A 19,356-nucleotide genomic window follows, 5' to 3' on the forward strand; every position below is an offset into this window, starting at 1 on the left:
AATTAATTGATTCAATCAAAAAACAATAAACTTAAAATATGAGGGGAAAGCAATATGAGAATAGTGAAAAAATTAAAAACTCAATCTAATAGAAGAGGTAAAACAGAAGGCGGCATAATAATTGAACTAGATGAAAAAACACGAATTAATGCCGAGCCAAGGAAAGGTAAATGTAGGATGGAAAAGATGTCCTGTATTTAATCATATTAGTGTCAAGAGATGCTTCAAATGTTGGGGTTACACCATTTTGCGAAAAACTGTATACAAAATGTAGCGTGTCATAAATGTGCAGGTAATCACAACTCAAACGAGTGAGACAAATGAGAAAAAATGTGTAAATTGTATGTATAAAAACCAAACATACAATCTGAACATAAAAGATGACTATAATGCATTGAGTTTGGAATGTCCGACGTTCAAGAGGGTTTTGCAAGAGAAGAAGAGAAAGGTCGACTAGGAGGATACAAAATAGCAAGATCACAGAAGGAAGAGGAACTGATATTGTATACAATGTATACGAATGCGCAAAGTTTGATAACGCATAAAAATGAAATACAGAATTAAGTCATAAAGAAGATTCATCCAGCAGTTATAGCACTGTCCGAAACTGACATCTGAAATAGAAAATAGTGAAGTGAATGTGCAGGGTTATGATATAATTAGATGTGATGAAGAGAATGGAAGTACAGGAGGTGCAATATTAGACCTAAGAGGAGATATTAAATATGAATTGATATTGATTAAATCTATAAGTACGAATTGTTGATATGTTGCGATAGATGTAAGAGAAAAATTTTATAAAGGGGCACTGATGATAGTATATCACTCAACAAGTGTCTCTGATAGCGATTTTCTGAGGTTCTTAGAAAAAGTTGTAGAGGATTTGGTGATAAAAGGAAAATGTATGATAGTAGGAGATTTTAACATAGATTTTAATATAGATTCATTTTACACAAAAATATTACGAATAATGTAATGTCTAATGTAGGTATAAAACAACTGGTTAATAGACGAGAATTATGAAAAATAGTCAGACAATATCAGACTTAGTCTTTGTTAATAATATGGCACAGATACATGTGGTCTATGAGCCTAAAATAACGGATCATGCGTGAATAAAAATTGCATTAGAAGCAAACAAATGAGCAAATATAAAGTATTTACTGTGAGAAATTATAATAAATTTAGCATTGATGAATTTAGTCTACTAGTAGAGAAAAGTATACTGCAAAGTCTAGTTCAAGAAACCAACAAACGAGCTTGTAAGTTTGTAAATAGTATAGTCGATGCGTTGGATATTACAGCACCAAGAAAAGAATTTTGAATTCCGAAAGTATGAGGAGGAAAAGTGTGATTCTCAGATGAGATTAGGAAAGTAGTAACTAGAGATAAGGCATTTAGGAGAGCTATAATTGAAAATACGAAGTGCAGTTGGGTACAGTATAAAACCGAGAGGAATGCAGTAAAAATAATTAGGGAAAAGAAAAAGAAGTATTATGAGATTATGATAGGTGACAATAGGGATGATCCTACAAATGTGTGGAAAGTATTGAAAGAATTAGTTAAAGGGGAATTAACAGGTGCAACAGAAATAAATAATATAGACTTTGAAATATTAGATAAGACAATTGAATGTAGTTTAGCTGATAAATTTAATATGTATTGTATATAAAGTATTCAAAATATAGTAGAATCTGTAGAAGATAACAAATAAAGATGTAAACAGAAGAAATATTTATGTTATTCAGGATAAGGGATATTTTGAAGACTTTAAATTAATTAACACAAAGGACTTAGAAGTAATTATTATGCAGCTACCGCGAAAAAAAGGTACAGAAGAGGGAATAACTAGCGATATATTGAAAGAGATATTTCCAGTTATTAAAGAAGAATTTGTTAATGTTATTAATCAATCCCTAAAAAAAGGTTGTTGCCCACAAAGCTGGAAAACGTCGACAATAATACCAAAGATTGAAAAAACTAGCAAGGCAAGCAAATTTATACCTATTAATATCTCAGATCTATTCCCGTCTATTAATAGCACAAGTACATCCTATGTACGTACAATGGACGTCCATTCCGGACTTTGTGTACGTCCAATGGATATCCATATTGAGTACAATAGATATACAATGGACGTCCAGTGTATATCCATTTGCAACTGCACTAGACATCCATAAGACGTCTTTCACTGGACGTTCATGGACGAATTTTGAACACTTTATGGACAAAATTTGAACATTTAATGGACACACTTCGGACATTTATTATGCGTATACAATTATAATTAATTATGTAATTAATAATAATAATATCACAATATTTTATCATATATAGTACTTATTAGAAAAATATATACTAAAACTTAAAAAAAGAGAGAGAGAGGAATACTTCTTGTCGTCAGTCCCTGGTGAAAATGTAAAATCGGAGCGTAAGTCGAATGTAAAGGGAGAGTAATAGAAGCGTTAACTTTGACTTTTAATTTGATATGATATGGATTTCAAAATTGTCTTATAAATCTTTATATATATTTAAAAAAATGAGATACGTGTCACCACAAAATGAGTGAAATCACAACAAAATTATCTTTTTAAAAAAGGTATAAAAAAGCGCCGAGTATACATGCGTAAGAAACGTTTTCAAAAATCTATTTTTGTACAAAATAATTTTAATTTGGCACTAAAAATATATGAAATTTTAATAAAATAATCGTTTACCAAAAATGAACAGAAAATGTATTTTCTCTACAAAAGTAATGATGTAAGGAAAATGCGCCAACTATGAAAATGGATGTTTACATGAACTAGAACATCTACTTTTATTATTAAATAATTATGTATATTACAAATAAATATTTTACTATAAAAACTTGGTGCCGCCAAATCGAAAAATTATTCAGCTCTCTTTTTTCTATGCGTGCATCTCAATGTGTGTGCTTGTGTGTGTGCGTGCGTGCGTGCGTGCGTGTGTGCGTGGTTAGCATATAACTTCATAAAGAAGCGGTTTTTAATATCTTAATCTTAATGCGTGCGTATGTTCGAATTCTCTCTCTCTCTCTCTCTCTCTCTCTCTCTCTCTCTCTCTCTCTCTCTCTCTCTTTCTCTTTTTTTTTCTTTCTCTCATGCGTGTGTGTATAATATTATTTAAACTTTTTTCCCGGTCAGAAGTAACTACAGTGGTGCGGCGCGCGGCGGCTGTGTCAGTATTTTTATCTTTCAACCCAATATTGACGATAATAACATTGATGAAAAAACTTTACCACTTTAAACATGTTACACGTACATAAGCTAGCAAAATATGTAGCTCCGGCAGTTAACCTTTTTTTACATTTAGACACGAAAAATTCCTGAGCGCATCATTTAAACACCGTCATTGGCTACCTGGAAAAGAGAATTATAATTTAATTGTTTATCTAATTTAATTATATTAAAAATTAAAATTTAATTCCCTGAGAGATATAATTTTATTGAAAAATAGAATTTAATAATCAATTGAATTTCATTTAATTAAGAATTACATTTCAAAAATTAATTAAATTTATTTTAATTGAGAATTAAATTTTAATTCTCAATTAAATTTATTGTAATTGAGAATTAAGTTTTAATTCTCAATTATATATATTTTAATTAAAAATTTAATTTTAATTCTCAAATAAATTTTGGTGTAATTGAAAATTAAATTTTAATTTTTAATTAAATTAAATTTAATTGACAATTAAATTGTGTTTCACAATTAAATTTTGTTGTAATTGAAAATTAAATTTTAATTTTTAATTAAATTAAATTTAATTGACAATTAAATTGTTTCTCAATTAAATTTTGTTGTAATTGAAAATTAAATTTTAATTTTTAATTAAATTAAATTTAATTGACAATTAAATTGTGTTTCTCAATTAAATTTTGTTGTAATTGAAAATTAAATTTTAATTCTTAATTAAATTTTGCTGTAATTAAAATTAAAATTTTAATTCTCAATTAAATTTTATTGTAATTGAAATTTAAATTTAAATTCTCAATTAAATTTTGTTGTGTGACGATATATCACGACTCCCGGGCCGACCATCCGCCCCACTACGGGACACGGCGTCTACGGACGCCCTCCCCGAAAGTCTAGAGTTCCCCCACGGGAAACCATTCCCACCACGCAGCTGAGAGTGCGTGGGGATCGCCCCGGCGGGTATATAAACCGGGCGCGATCTAGACCAGGAGCTGTAATCTCTCATGCTTTTTTCGTGAACAGAGTTTGTGGCGCCGCCGCTGCAACCGAACCGAACTAAAATGCAATATGGCCGCTCTTTCCCTTTTAATCTCACTCTCCTTCCCTACCATTGACCCGCACATACACACACGTACACGTCCAAATTAATAATATTTGATAAAATTTTTGAACTTATTTATTTCACATGTTTTATGGAACCATTACATGATTAGTACAAACAAATAAAATGTTATAATTTGCATATGACATTTGCAAATGAAAAATATTTTATATACGCTTACAGTATTATAAATATATGCATATACTTTTTTGGGAGAGTGAAAAGAGATAGTCGTTTTCTCGTGCCTACGTATCACAATCAGTTCAAGTAAGAACTTTTGGTTTAATACGTGGAAAATCCAAGCTCAATCGCTATTAATTCATCAGACGAAAGCTGGGACTAAGTAAAACATATGCTACAATTTGTCACGATTAAGTAATTCAAATACCGAATGTAAGAATCTAATCTTTGACTAATACTGCATAAACATTTAACATTATTTAAGAAGAGAAATATATTCTTGTTTCTTTCAAAAATTGTTTTTAAAAATAAATTAAATTTAGAATCTGTTAAGAAAGCTAGTTATTACAATCTACACCAATCATCATTTCACAATCTCTTCACTCTTCTAATATAAACAAAGTAAATAGGTAATTGTCATGATTAATGATTCGATATAACTCTCTATCATAGAATGATACCCGAGAGCACTCAGGTGATGTTTCCAAACGCAGCCACAGCAACTTTATTTTATATGGTGTCGAAGGCTGGTGTACAGTCGAAAGCTGGAACAGCTACTGGTGTCTAAAAAAAAACAGTCTCTTTATACACCACAAATTAAATCACAGCGAGAAAAAAGCTGTTTCGGTAAGCGGAAGTGCGATTACATACCATCAGTTTCAAATTATTCCGTTCGTAAGAAATAACCTCCTTCTTCGCTCGTAAGCTTTGCTTCACTTCACTCTGCTTGTTGAACGGAACTCATTACTACGGCCATGTTGATTTTAGACAGCCATATTGCATTTTAGTTCGGTTCGGCTGGTTCGCTTGCAGCGGCGGCGCCACAAACGCTGATCACGAAAAATACATAAGAGATTATATGCCCTAATCTAGACTGATCTAGACCAGACACCAGTCCCGTCCTATCGATTGAGCAGGTCTCCGGACCGCTCTGACGCCCGGTTCTCGCCGGCATTCGACTATCCTTGTCTCCGTCAACGGGGCAGGCCACCTGGCCGCCCTGCCGCCCGGTTCTCGCCGGCGACCACGCGTCGCGACCGCGTTCTAAAGTGCGCACTAGCGCGCTCCCGTCCGACTAACGTAACTAGGTTAAGCTGTATATTGTGTAGACCAGGTAATATACTATATAGAGTAGGCTAAGAAATGTATATAAGCTAAGGTTTATAATAAAGGTTTGGTAATTTAATATCGGTGTGCGCAAGTTGGTTACCCCCCTTCTCTCGAATCCTGATACCCGGCGAGCCTGTCCGAGACGTTCGGGAAAGGCAAACCGTCACAGCAAATAAAAATTAATTTTTAATTCTTAATTAAATTTTGTTGTAATTCAAATTTAAATTTTAATTCTCAATTAAATAAAATTTAAATTAAAATAAACTTTTAATTCTTTTATTAATAATTTTATTGTAATTAATTGAAAGATTTAATTAATTATTTGCAACACTTCTATGCGATGAGAATTGGTAACTCTGACGTAAAGTCATTGGCAAAAGACGATTTAGAAGTCAGTAACTTTTTGAGGAGCTCTTATTACTGACTGTAAGATTTTAAGAGAAATTTAACTTTCCCGCCCTAGATATACATAGTACATAAAATGATGTTAGATATCGTTAAATCAGTATACATCCCAGTAAAAATAAAAATATTATATAACCAGTACAACAAAAATACGTAATTAATGTTATATTTTCATACACAACGGTATAAATATAAGACACATGTGTGTTCCAAACAAGGATGGAAAAATTACTTTTTAAAAGTAACTAGTTACCGTTATTACTGATTATCAAAAACAACGCGTTACCGTTACCGTTATTTACAAAATAACGATTCGTTACTTTTTTTGTTACTTTTTTAATACTAAAATATTGTTCATTAAGATACCAATAAAAACAATAAATATTTCAAATTTGCAAAATTACAAGAAAAAATTTTTCGCTATTTAAAATGTAAATAAAAAAATTGTTTTTATAAAATTTTTGTTAAATTTTTTTTTATTTTTAATGTACATGAGATATCTGTTACTTATTAGAACAATTTAAAAAAAAAACTAAAAAACATTACAATAAGTTGACGGCTTACCATTCTTACTTATAGCCTTTCTTTACTTTAGCAAAATTTGAATAAAAGGTAATTTTCTAATTCATTTATAAGTTAAGAACTAAAAATATATGTATAGTATTTACATTGTAAAAAATATAAACAGACATTTTATGTTATGAATGGATGTATCGGTGCAGCGATGACACTTGCAGCAGGCAATAGATAATGCCGCCTTGTCGCTTTACCAATACATATATTCAGATAGCACATGGACGTCCGAGTTCGGACATCGGGTCTATTGAGTAACCAAATAAGGTTCGACGGACGTCCAATGGACGTCTTATGGACGCTCGTTGTTCACAACTTTGGACGTCCATTGAACATCCAAAAAAGGACCTCAAATGGACTTAAAAGGACCTCAACTGAATATATTTTTAGTGCTCTAGTACTCGTTATTATTGCTAATATAAATGTTTAAAAAATATAAAGGAGAAGTTATGAGCAATAATAAATTTGAAATGCAGAATTAAATTATATATTTATTACATAAAACAAAACTATAACATAATAAATCAATATTTTAAATTATTGTAATTAAGAGATTTATGTATATGTTATTTATTTATTAATAATACAGATCGATATTATAATTATAATTAAAGTTATATATAAATTATAGACACACATAAAATTTGAAAATATTACATATATAAATATACAGGGTGTTTGGTAAAGATTTATGCAATTTTTATAAGCAGGTAGAGCGCATTAAGCTGAACATAAAATCCTCATCGTTTTTCCATTTTCACAATAGTTAACGAGTTATAGACTTGTAAAATTTTCTGTATTAGCCCGGCCTACCGGCAAATGCAAGCACGCCGAGCGCCCGACCGCGGCGGCCGCCCCTCCCTAGCGCTTGAACCTTGAGATTGCTAGGCGCGCGGAGGGAGTTATTACAACAAGCGGCAATGGCTACGCACAATGTGTACGTGTACATACATGTGTACAAAAAAATATCAGTTCTAATGCTTAAAGAAGCAATTACTAAATTTATTTTTTTTTAATAAATAATGATTATTTTTAATAAAAAATTTTTTTTGGTGATAGTCTTAAATGTCGTAAATTGTCATAAATTTTAAAAGAAGCTATTATCATGTGCTCAAAAACAAATTTATCCTTCTTTAAACAACATTAGAAAATTTTATCGATTAAAATGGAAATAACAACCAAATAAAATGTTTCAACTTTATATTCTTAATTTGTTTCAACTTTATATTCTTAATTAAAAATTAAATAACGAGGATATTTATATTTTTAATAAAATTAATCCTTGTGATAGACTTATAATACACGGAAAAAACTTTGTGGTAAAAATTACTATGGTAAGTAGTAAACGCGTGCTAAGGAGGAATTATGAAAATTTTTATTATGTTCTTCATCAAATTACGATAATATTTACACTACTTATATGATATAATTCTCTGAAATTTCTTCTTACAGTTCGTGGTTACTATCATAAATAATAAATCATACATAATTTTACTATAAAATTTTCTCCGTGTAGATTTACGAATATATGAATTTATTAAATGTTTGAAAACTTATAAACAATATTTATTTCATTCAAAAAAATTTTAGTATGTAATGTGTGTGTATTTGGTGTGTGCGTGTGTTTGTGTGTGTGCGTGTGCGTGTGTGTGTGTGTGTGTGTGGTGTATGTACATACATACGCGAGAAAAGAATAATCACTTTGTGACAGGAAAATGAATAATCATTCCTTAGTTCGCGATTTTATATCACTATTATTATTCATGCTGATTACTATACAATACACGCACACGTAGAAAAATATGATTCTAGTTTTAAGAAAATCAATTATTCATTTTTAATTTTATTCTTTTTTAATAATTATCTTATTTTTAATGGTTGAAAAGAATATTATATTGATAATAAACACCTCACTTTACACAAAACAAATAATGTTTAACATTTTCGTGTATGTATCACACACACACACACACACACACACACACACACACACCAAATACACACACATTACATACTAAAATTTTTTTGAATGAAATAAATATTGTTTATAAGTTTTCAAACATTTAATAAATTCATATATTTGTAAATCTACACGGAGAAAATTTTATAGTAAAATTATGTATGATTTATTATTTATGATAGTAACCACGAACTGTAAGAAGAAATTTCAGAGAATTATATCATATAAGTAGTGTAAATATTATCGTAATTTGATGAAGAACATAATAAAAATTTTCATAATTCCTCCTTAGCACGCGTTTACTACTTACCATAGTAATTTTTACCACAAAGTTTTTTCCGTGTATTATAAGTCTATCACAAGGATTAATTTTATTAAAAATATAAATATCCTCGTTATTTAATTTTTAATTAAGAATATAAAGTTGAAACAAATTAAGAATATAAAGTTGAAACATTTTATTTGGTTGTTATTTCCATTTTAATCGATAAAATTTTCTAATGTTGTTTAAAGAAGGATAAATTTGTTTTTGAGCACATGATAATAGCTTCTTTTAAAATTTATGACAATTTACGACATTTAAGACTATCACCAAAAAAAATTTTTTATTAAAAATAATCATTATTTATTAAAAAAAAATAAATTTAGTAATTGCTTCTTTAAGCATTAGAACTGATATTTTTTTGTACACATGTATGTACACGTACACATTGTGCGTAGCCATTGCCGCTTGTTGTAATAACTCCCTCCGCGCGCCTAGCAATCTCAAGGTTCAAGCGCTAGGGAGGGGCGGCCGCCGCGGTCGGGCGCTCGGCGTGCTTGCATTTGCCGGTAGGCCGGGCTAATACAGAAAATTTTACAAGTCTATAACTCGTTAACTATTGTGAAAATGGAAAAACGATGAGGATTTTATGTTCAGCTTAATGCGCTCTACCTGCTTATAAAAATTGCATAAATCTTTACCAAACACCCTGTATATATCTTGGAATATTCTTGGAATATTGTCGGCTATAATTACATTTATATACCATTTAAGTTTTTAATCATACACTTTCTAAAAATGTAAAAGTATTATAATACATACGAATTATTTAATAATTTCTATATATTTGTAGAAATGATAAATATTAAGGACGGACACGAACGACTCCAGCAAACACAGCAACATTGCAGCAATTTTGTACTATTGCTGTAATAATGCTATAATGTTATAACATTGCCACAATATTGCTGCTATATTGGGTGTGTTCCGATATTCACTGCCAGTACTGACAGTACTATGAGTACGTTCAAAAATGCGGTGCAGTAAACTTTCGATGAACTTGTGAAAGTGTGTGACGTCATAGATTTTGTCGTCACTTCTTGCTTTCGTTACTGCGGTTGGCGAGGTAAGGCATTCGCAGTGCAGTACTGTGATTGTCGTTCCGTTATAGGGCGAAGAAAGTGTTATAAGCAATTATGGAACGCATCGCCAACACTGCTTTACGACGTCACGTTGTCAGTACTGGCAGTGAATATCGGAATGCACCCATTGTATAAGGATCCGGAAAATTATTGTATGTACTGAGATAGTAATTAAGACTGTTTTAATAATTAAAAATCGACAATATGAATACTCCATAGGATATCCGGTCTTGGATCTGTCCAAATATTGGTCCTTTTAGATCCATTTCAGGTCCTTTTTGGATGTTCGAAGTTGTGAACAGACATTGATGGATGTCTGAAATCGAATATACGATGGACGTCCATTTCATGTCTATGGACGTGTGGACATAAAATGGACACAAAGTGAATGTCCATAGGATGTCTTGTGCTGTCTGGGTCCAGTCTGTCCTGCCTGTTACCAGTTCGTTACAAAAAAGTAACTGTAACGGTAACAACGTTTAAAAAAAGTAACGGTAACGGTTACAAATAACGCGTTATTTGCCTTTCCTGGTACCGTGTACGTAACAAATATGATCATAACATCGACTTTTACTTGATGTTTATTGGGATATGCCAAATTATAAATTATATTAATGATCGGTTCTTATTTTTAGTTATGACCAGAATTGACAGTGGAATAAAAATTCTATTGAGCCAAGGTATATGCATACTCGACAGAGTCATCCGTGTAAACGAGTTGGCAGTTGTGTGTACGTCGTGACGATGGTGTAAGAATACTAGATTTAATTAATTATTTGATCAAAATTATTATTTTTCTGAGAACATTCCATAATAAAATATTAGATGGCGTTTGTGTATTATAACAGTTGCCTTACAAGGAACATTGTTCCGCTCATATATATAATACTATTATATTGCTAACGCTTATCTCTCCCAATAAACGGGGCTCCGAGAAAGTGAGACAAAAATATAGTATATATAGGCACTCATATACTACAAATGTTACGCGCATGCTCTGATAGAAGAGATTAATTATTATATAAAAAATTTAATAATGAGATTTACTAAACTAATTATATTTCGCTTTTGATGCAAATCTTTCACATGTATAATACAATTGCACTGTTTCCAATTACATACATTGTTTTAAGTGATAAAAGTAAGGCAAAAGTGAGATGAATCTAAACTGACGTCGTGTTTGCAGCGTTGACAGTCATTCATCAAAACGCGCGCACGCGCATTTGGTTCATAGTACACGAATTGTGGAAACGAGAGGTTGATATATATCTGCATCGTGGTATTGTCACTCATATTTCAGCTTGACTAGCAATATAGTAGTATTACATATATGGTTGCGCTCAAGGTTAAGGTGACCAGATGTTTCGCAACTAGATGCGAGACATGCGTTGAAAAGCAAAAAATAGCTTTTCCCAATTGTGCGTCTATCTTTAAATGTGAAAGTTAAAAGTTTATTTATATAATCTTATTAATATTAAATTTATACATATTTTAATATCTTTTGCTTTTATCCTTAAATAAACATAAAACCAATTTTAACATTTAATTTAACATAAAATTTTCAGTGTTTTTAATTAATACAGTCTTTATAAAGAATTACTATGTGTCTCATACAATGCACATTTATACATATAACTAGCTATTAACTCTGTATATAAATATAACTTTCCATATAAATAAGACTAATATATAAATAACAATAATATTATTTATACGTATTTATACTTATTTTGTAGCAGAATGAATTCTTCTCAATAAATCTTTATTATTTGAAATATTTTTATAAAATTCGTAGCATAAATTGGAAAAATTGCACTTTACTAGTAATACTGCTTTTAATGTTTCTACGTTCAGCTGCATTTTTTCTGAGATCCAAAACTGATTTATTCCGGAGAACACTCCTTCCGTTGCAGCATTGGTACCTGACAAGCATAATGCAAATTCTGTTATTTTCTTTATGTCAGGGTTGCAGGATTAGTAATTAAACGAACCACAATTCAAAATTCCGAAAGGGCTTGTGAATTAAAAGTAAGTTTAATTCATAATTCTGAAAAGGCTTATGAATTAAAAGTGAGTTTAATTTATATAGTTTTAAAAAGACTTATTAATTAAAAGTGAGTTTAATTCACAATTCCGAAAGGGCTTGTGAATTAAGACTGAGTTTAATTCATGATTCCGAAAGAGCTTGTGAATTTAATTTTAAATAAATCCAGATGATTGGATTGAAAAACAATGAACTAATTCACGGATGATTTAAGTCCCGTGAGAGGAATGAATTCATATTTATGAATTTTTATTATTAATGAATAACTTTTATTCACCATATGTTCTTGAAAAATAAATATAATAAATATTTTATTTAAAAATAGCAATTTTTTTAGCCAACTGCAATACATTACCATCCCTTATAAATATATTGTTAATATAAATAAATAGCACTCCGAAAAATGGCGGAAGAGAGTGGATGGAAGGGAGGGCTACTCTCGGAGTTTTGTGGTAATCATGGAATGATATGGAGTGGAAGAGAGAGAGGAGAGTGTGATGAAGAGGAAGCCGAAGTGAAAAGGAAATCCGGGTATTGGAGGAAGGTGAGCGGAGAAGGTAGAAAAGGTATAATAAGAGATATATAGAAGATGGGAGATGTCGAAGTGGTATGCATGAGAGGTAGTTCGGTGCGCATGTCCGGGAGAATGAAAAGTCGATCCGAAAGAGGGCATGGTGGAGCGAGATCTCAATATATCGATATAGGCACAGGAGGAAAGTGATTGGTGAAGAGAGCGATAAAGAGAAATGGATCGAAGTATCGAGCATTGAGATCGAGGAAGGAGAAGTGCCGCATAGTGACAGGATTAAACAATGGTAGTTAAGAAGGAAGCAAGTGCAAGAGATGGAAATAGTGAAAAAAGAGAAGAGAGAAATAAAGAGAAGGAAGTTGGCGATTAGATAATGACAAGTGGAGAGTTGAAGGAGATAAAGGAGGAGTTGAGAGGGATTAGGGAGTGTTTATTGGAGATGACAAGGTTATGGAAAATGTGGCAGGAAGGAAAAGGAGGCAGAGGAAAAGATAGAGAGAGAAGAGAGTGGAAAGAGAACGATAAGGAGGAGAGGGAAGTGCAAGAGGAACGGAAGATAGGACGCGAAGAGAAGAAGGAGATAAGAGACAAGAGGAGAGAGAACGTGGACGAGCACGGGGAAAGAAGGAAGACGAAGACAGGAGAAAGGGAAGCTGACGACGAGGAAGAGAGCAGGAGGAAGCAAGAAATGAATGAGAAGAAGGAGAAGGGAGAAGAAGTGGAGGAGAAGAGTTCAAAGGAAGGTAAAAAGATGGAAAATAGAAGGCGAACAGAAGAGACAGAGAGAGTAGAAGAGCTAGAGGAGGAAAGAGTAAAAAGATGGACGAGAATGGAAAGAATGGACGGTGAGAAGAAGAGGAAGTTACTGGAGAGAAGGGAGAGGAGAGGGAGAGGAGGAGAAAAGGAGAAAATCTGAGACAGAAAAGGAACGGAGAGTGAAGGAAAAGGCAGGAGGGGACAGTACGGAGAAGGAGACAGAGAGGTGGGATGCAGAGAATGAATGGAGTGAGGAGAGAGAAAATGGAGGAGGCAGGAGAGATTACTAGGGAGATGATGGAGAGTAGTGGAAGTGGAGGAGGAGAGCAAGTGGAAGGAAGAGAGAAGAGAAAAGGACAAGAGGAGAAGAGAGACAAAGGAATCGCAGAGAAGAGAACACAGAGGACGGAAGAGAAGAAAGGAGGGGAAGGTGAATGGAAAGAGGTACCGAGAAAGAGGAATGGCAATGATTGGAAGGAGGTAGAGGAAAGGAAGAAGAGGATGGAGGAGAGGGAGAAGCTGGAGGATCGCTGGGGGAAGGAGGAATGGAGGAAGGGGCCTGACGGAAGGAAAGAGCTGGAGGAGAGGATGAAGAGCGGGCTAGACGAGAGAAAGAGGGTTACACATAAAGAAAGACAGAGGGTAAGGAACGAAGAAGAGAATAGGAAGAGGAGGAAGAGGAACGTGGTTTGGAGAGGAATAGAAGGGGAGGACGAGGAGCAGAGAAGATGGTTTGTAGAGGATATAATAGAGAGGACGCTGGGTACGGAAGGTAGTGGAAGGAGGGGGATGAGGAATAGGGCAAGGAAGACCGAGGGGAGAAATAAGGGGAAGGAAGAGAGGGAGAACGAGAGGAAAGAGACGAGGGGAAAAAGGGGATTAGAGGAGAGGGTAGTAGAAGGAGGGGAAGGTGGGATATTAGATGTGAGGCTGCACAATGGCCAGGGCGCAAGAATGTCAATCTATGTATGTACAGATAGAGTATTTTTTGTATTGTATAGGACGTGAGTAAGGTGATTGTAAGGGGTTTGCTGGACCTCATGAAAACACCCCGTCACCCCGGAAGGGAGCACGGAATAAACGTATCTACCTTGTTAATATAAATTGCGACGTTGCTTTCCCCTGGGAACCGCCAGGTCCGAAGAGGCTACGCCCAATTAAACGAGAATCTTTATAGACGGTAATGCGTAACGCTTTCTTAGTTGGATGCGATAGTTTACGAGAACGGTATCCTCAATATTCCTCGAGAATGCTCTCGATACGGTATCGGTAACTTACATACGGTATCCCCCAATATCAAACGAGATTGCTCTCAAAGCGATAACGGTAACTTGCATACGGTATCCCCCAAATCTATCGGGCGAGATTGCTCTCGACACGATAGCGGTAACGTGCAGAAACGATAACCTCCCAATGCTCTAAATGTTTGGGCGCCAACGCGACTTCTCGCGCCACACAATAATTAGCGATAATGCGGTAACCAACTAGAAAGCGTCACAAGTGCCGGTAGCTCTTTACTCTAGACGGTAGAGTGGCGTGGTTCTTTTGAGACGGAAAGTGTGGAGATGTCGGATCGAGGCAGGTCGTAGAAAGATTCGGTACTCAACTTGTTAAACAATTAAAGAATTATGTTGTATTTCTGTAGTGATAGCGAAAACGGTAACAATGCAACAATGAGCTTTACTCAAAGTGTCTTCACAATTAATTCACGGATATAACTTTGATAGAGACGGAAACGAATTATAGACACAAAAATGCGGAAACTATAGAATTGATAATACGAGGCGGGAGGCCGACGAGGCTCTCCGCTCGAACAGAGACAAAATTACTAATTGCGGAAACAATTCGCGGTAACAATGATTCTAATATAACTATGACTGTCGGCACCGGCGTAGTTCGAGAGGGACGTACTCACGTTATCAAATATTCGGGGCCGGTCGGTCCGAGCCTTCGTGCGGCCACAAAACTCTACTCTTTGCTTCGAGTTATTTTACACTAAAAACAATAGCACCAACGGTATCGGATTTCGGATGACCGATATCACAATTAAAACGGTATCCGGGATCCGGTCCCGCACGAGGGTTGACCGCCTTACAAAGTGAACGGTGTCCTGGTCTTCGAAGTCCGTAGCGGTAACTATGACGGTATCTTGGGACTCGTCCTAGTCAGAACGCTCGCTGATACGGCTCGCCGAACAGTGAGAAGCCCCGGTCCCGCGCCGGCCGGCTTGAGCCGCCGCGCATGCGCGTGCTTCGATTTTCGGTCGATCCGCACGCCTCGATCCCATGCTGCGTCGCATTGCCTCTCCAAATGCTTCGTGGTCCGCGCGTGACGACTTCCGCCGATGAGAGCGTTCTGGCTCTGCCGTTTTCGGTTGGTCCGGCTGGCCATGCCGTGACCAAACCGATCTGGGTGACGGGCGGTTGACAGTTTGACGGTCGCTCCCCCGGTCTGCAGCCCGGTGGCGTGCCCTCGGCGTGATTCCTCCCAAGAATCTTTTATGTCGCCATGCGGTATCCTGGCTGCCACGGTTTACTTGCGGCAACGGTAACGGCTCAAGGCGGTAACAAGCAGCGGGGCTCGACGCACGGCTCGGCGGGGAAACTCTTAGCGGGGCACCTCGCCTACTGTCGCTTGCTCGCGATACTATTCCCCCGACGGCTGCTCCTCCTCCGTTCTTTGTACAATAAAAAATGAGCCCTCACTCGGCGCCTTAAATCCTAAATATCCTAATACGGTACCACGAAAACAAAAAAAAGAAAATAAGTAAAACAAAGTCGCGTCCCCCTCGGCTCGCTGAGGAGGAGCCCCAGACCAACCCCCTCGGTCGGACTTACGCCCTTGTGACGAGCGCGACCGGACGCGCCACGTCACAAAATAAATAAATATAAATAATATAATTTAATATAAAATGATTCATTAATAATAACAATTCATAAATATGAATTCATTTCTCGCACTTAAATCAATCATCTGTAAATTAATTCATTGTTTTTCAATCCAATCATCTGGACTTGTTTGAAATTAAATTCACAACTCCTTTCGGAATCATGAGTTAAACTCTCTTTTAATTAATAAGCTTTTTTAAATTTATAAATTAAACTCACTTTTAATTCACAAGCCCTTTCGGAATCGTGAAATAAACTCACTTCTAATTTATAAGCCTTTTCAGAATTATGAATTAAACTCACTCTTAATTTATAAGCCTTTTCAGAATTATGAATTAAACTCACTTTTAATTCATAAGCCCTTTTAGAATTATTTGAGAATTATGTCTAAAAAGAAATTAATTTTTTGCAACCCTGCTTTATATTTCTAAATGAAATATTGTTTGATTAAATATTTCTACCCATCTTGTTTCAGCTGACATTTTGTGTTCATTCCAAGCAGTTATTTTTTTGTCATCAACATATTTTTTTATACATGTTACTTTATTAAAAAGTTCTATTTCTTCTTTTTCAGCTTAAAATAGTTCCAATTTATCATTAAATTTTGAAATGGATTGAAACTTATTTTTCACATTTAGGCAATTAACACCGCTTTGAAGATTTATCCACTTAAGACCCGGTTCCACAACTCACGGTTAACTGCTAACGGGAGATTAATCGACTACCTATCTTTCTCTGTATTATTATCTAAGGAGAGACAGAAAATCTATTAACCTCCCGTTAGCAGTTAACCGTGAGTTGTGGAACCGGGCCTAAGACAATTAATGTGTTCAAATTATGATAAACAAAGTTATTAAATATTGGATACATTTTTTATAAAAATTTTTCACATTGGATCTGAAGGAATCTGTTTCGGTTTTGGACCAACTATTTTCTTCTAAATTTCTTAACCTATTGCGTACTATGAGTGGTAGATAATGCATTCTTTCCTTTAATTTGAATTTTAAGTTTTTTATTTCTGTAACCTTTATTATAGTATTTTTATCACATTCAATATTTGTCATTGCACTATAAAATGTTGCTGCCTGACTATGTATAAAATATAATCATATTTTCAAACTATTATTTTTGAAAAAATTTTTCAGACTTCTTGGGAAGTTGTTGTTCAGGGACAAAAAATAAAGGAAAATATAATTTTTAAACTCTTTCTATCGCAGGCATCAATGCTAACCATCTAGTCTTACTGTATTCTAGCAAGCGCATGTATTCTAATTCTGTATTCCTACAGAATTCTTTTAGTAACTCTTAGTAACTTTTATTGTATATACACTGGCGCAAAAAAAACGAAACAAAATTTTTGACCGATTTTTAGGCAATCTTCAAAGTGATGCAACTTTGCGAAAAAACATCCAAATTACATGTACTTTTTTTAAAATTAAAAAGCAAAGACTCTACTTTAAGAATCCCTAGGCGAAAGTTTGATTTGTTAAGTGCGAACCTTTTGTATTGCATGAAAACCAAACATGTTTTTTTTAATTGAAAAAAGTAAAAGTTTGTTATCATTTTGCACAAGTTTCTCTTTAAAATCTGGCTAATATTAATCCAGATTCTTAAAGTTCATTTTTTTCTAAGCAATTTAAAAAATAATACATGTTGATACGATGTTTTTTGTTGATTGCACACGAGTTTGAAATTTGCATTGCATTTTAGGATATTTTAGCAAATAAATAAGGTATTTTTTTAATATTATGAATTTTGAGTATCAATATGATATTGCACATTGATTTTATTCGTGTTGAACTCAATCATACTGCTGTCATTAAAGTGATCCGATCTGCACGTGGAGAATGACGATCAGATTTTGTACATCATGTGGCTTTGAAATTCATCGGTGGAAATTTGTACTTACTGATCTGAATATAACGGATAGCTGACGCACCAATTTCACTGAAGTCAACAGAAGATCACATTTATCTATACTCATAAACCCACACATACACGTAAACATACATATATGTACACATACTCATACATAAAAAATAAAAGTTCAAATTTTATTTAAAAAAATCAGCCTTTTCAGGGCCACATGATGTACAAAATCCGATCATTCTCCACGTGGTGCAGATCAGGTCACTTTGATGACAGCGGTATGATTGAGATAAACACGAATAAAATCAATGTGCAATATCATATTGATACTCAAAATTCATGATATTCAAAAAATACCGTATTTGCTAAAATACCCTAAAACGCAGTGCAAATTTCAAACTCGTGTGCAATCAACAAAAAACGTCGTATCGACATGTTTTTTTTTAATTGCTTAAAAAAGAATGAACTTTAAGAATCTGGATTAATATTAGCAAGATTTTAACGAGAAACTTGTGAAAAATGATAACAAACTTTTACTTTTTTCAATTAAAAAAACATGTGTGGTTTTCATGCGATACAAAAGATTCGCACTTAACAAATCAAACTTTTGCTTAGGGATTCTCAAAGTAGAGTCTTTGCCCTTTAATTTAAAAAAAAGTACATGTAATTTGGATGATTTTTCGCAAAATTGCATCACTTTGAAAATTGCCTAAAAATCGATCAAAATTTTTGTCTCGTTTTTTTTGCGCCAGTGTATATAAAAGTAATGACTGTAAATTTTGATTATAATGCTATCAATATCAGTAAGAAGTTGTTCTACTGCCGACTAAATAGTATTGTGCAATATTGTACCGGTTCTTAAATTATACTATTTTTATATATATTTTATACAATCCGATGGCTGAGCGCTCTCTGTGTATCATGCAAGGTGTATCATGCAATAGTATTTCTAACACTAAAGTTTTACTCCACTTTTACGTATGATATTTAACAATTTTCAATAAGTATATTAATTAAGCTGTTTGTCATTTTTATAGTACATAAAAATTATCATATTTATATGGCATAGTTTGAACATAACTTCATTTTGTACCTATTTTACTGCCATAATGTGAAAAATATGGTTAATCTCCTAAATCGTATCACATATTGGTTCCTTATACTATACTGGTATAATTTAGAAATTTATCTTCTTTTTTACAGAATAAGTACTAAAGAAAAAGCTTGTTCTAGAAAGAAGCTTACATTTATTTCTTGTTTTAATTAACAGATTCATAAAAAATTTTATAAAAAAATATTTTATTAAAAATTTTTTATTTT

General features: G+C 33.7%; 2 protein-coding genes and 1 long non-coding RNA gene across 12 annotated transcripts in view; 2 read left to right on the forward strand and 1 right to left on the reverse strand.

The window, feature by feature from the left end:
• The window catches only part of LOC105839109 (serine/threonine-protein phosphatase 2A regulatory subunit B'' subunit alpha), a 310,192-nt gene that overhangs the window by 272,847 nt on the left and 17,989 nt on the right, over positions 1–19,356 (forward strand). For 4 of the 10 annotated variants that reach the window (XR_004963295.1, XR_004963294.1, XR_001139275.3 and 1 more), the window contains one exon: positions 10,586–13,350. The exons of 2 other annotated variants lie outside the window; for them this stretch is intronic. The gene's annotated coding sequence lies outside the window, so the exon portion shown is untranslated. Of the gene's footprint in view, positions 1–4,951; positions 6,127–10,585; positions 13,351–19,356 lie in introns of those variants that run through there. 4 more of the 10 variants (XR_004963290.1, XR_004963291.1, XR_004963296.1 and 1 more) reach the window with 2 other exon arrangements.
• LOC118645586 lies at positions 4,381–6,394 on the reverse strand. The gene is made up of 2 exons (XR_004963301.1): positions 5,150–6,394; positions 4,381–5,062 (listed from the first exon to the last, which is right to left on the reverse strand). It is a non-coding gene; the product is annotated as an uncharacterized LOC118645586 (long non-coding RNA).
• LOC118645769 (vicilin-like seed storage protein At2g18540) lies at positions 12,897–13,439 on the forward strand. The gene has a single exon (XM_036287475.1). The coding sequence runs from the start codon at positions 12,897–12,899 to the stop codon at positions 13,437–13,439; it is 543 nt and encodes a 180-aa protein (XP_036143368.1).

Source organism: Monomorium pharaonis, chromosome 5 (genome assembly GCF_013373865.1).
Source record: "Monomorium pharaonis isolate MP-MQ-018 chromosome 5, ASM1337386v2, whole genome shotgun sequence".
NCBI lineage: Eukaryota > Metazoa > Arthropoda > Insecta > Hymenoptera > Formicidae > Monomorium > Monomorium pharaonis.

Bases quoted from the DNA above. Each gene is read 5' to 3' on its own strand.
- LOC118645769 (XM_036287475.1), top strand. From the start codon at position 12,897: ATGACAAGTGGAGAGTTGAAGGAGATAAAGGAGGAGTTGAGAGGGATT.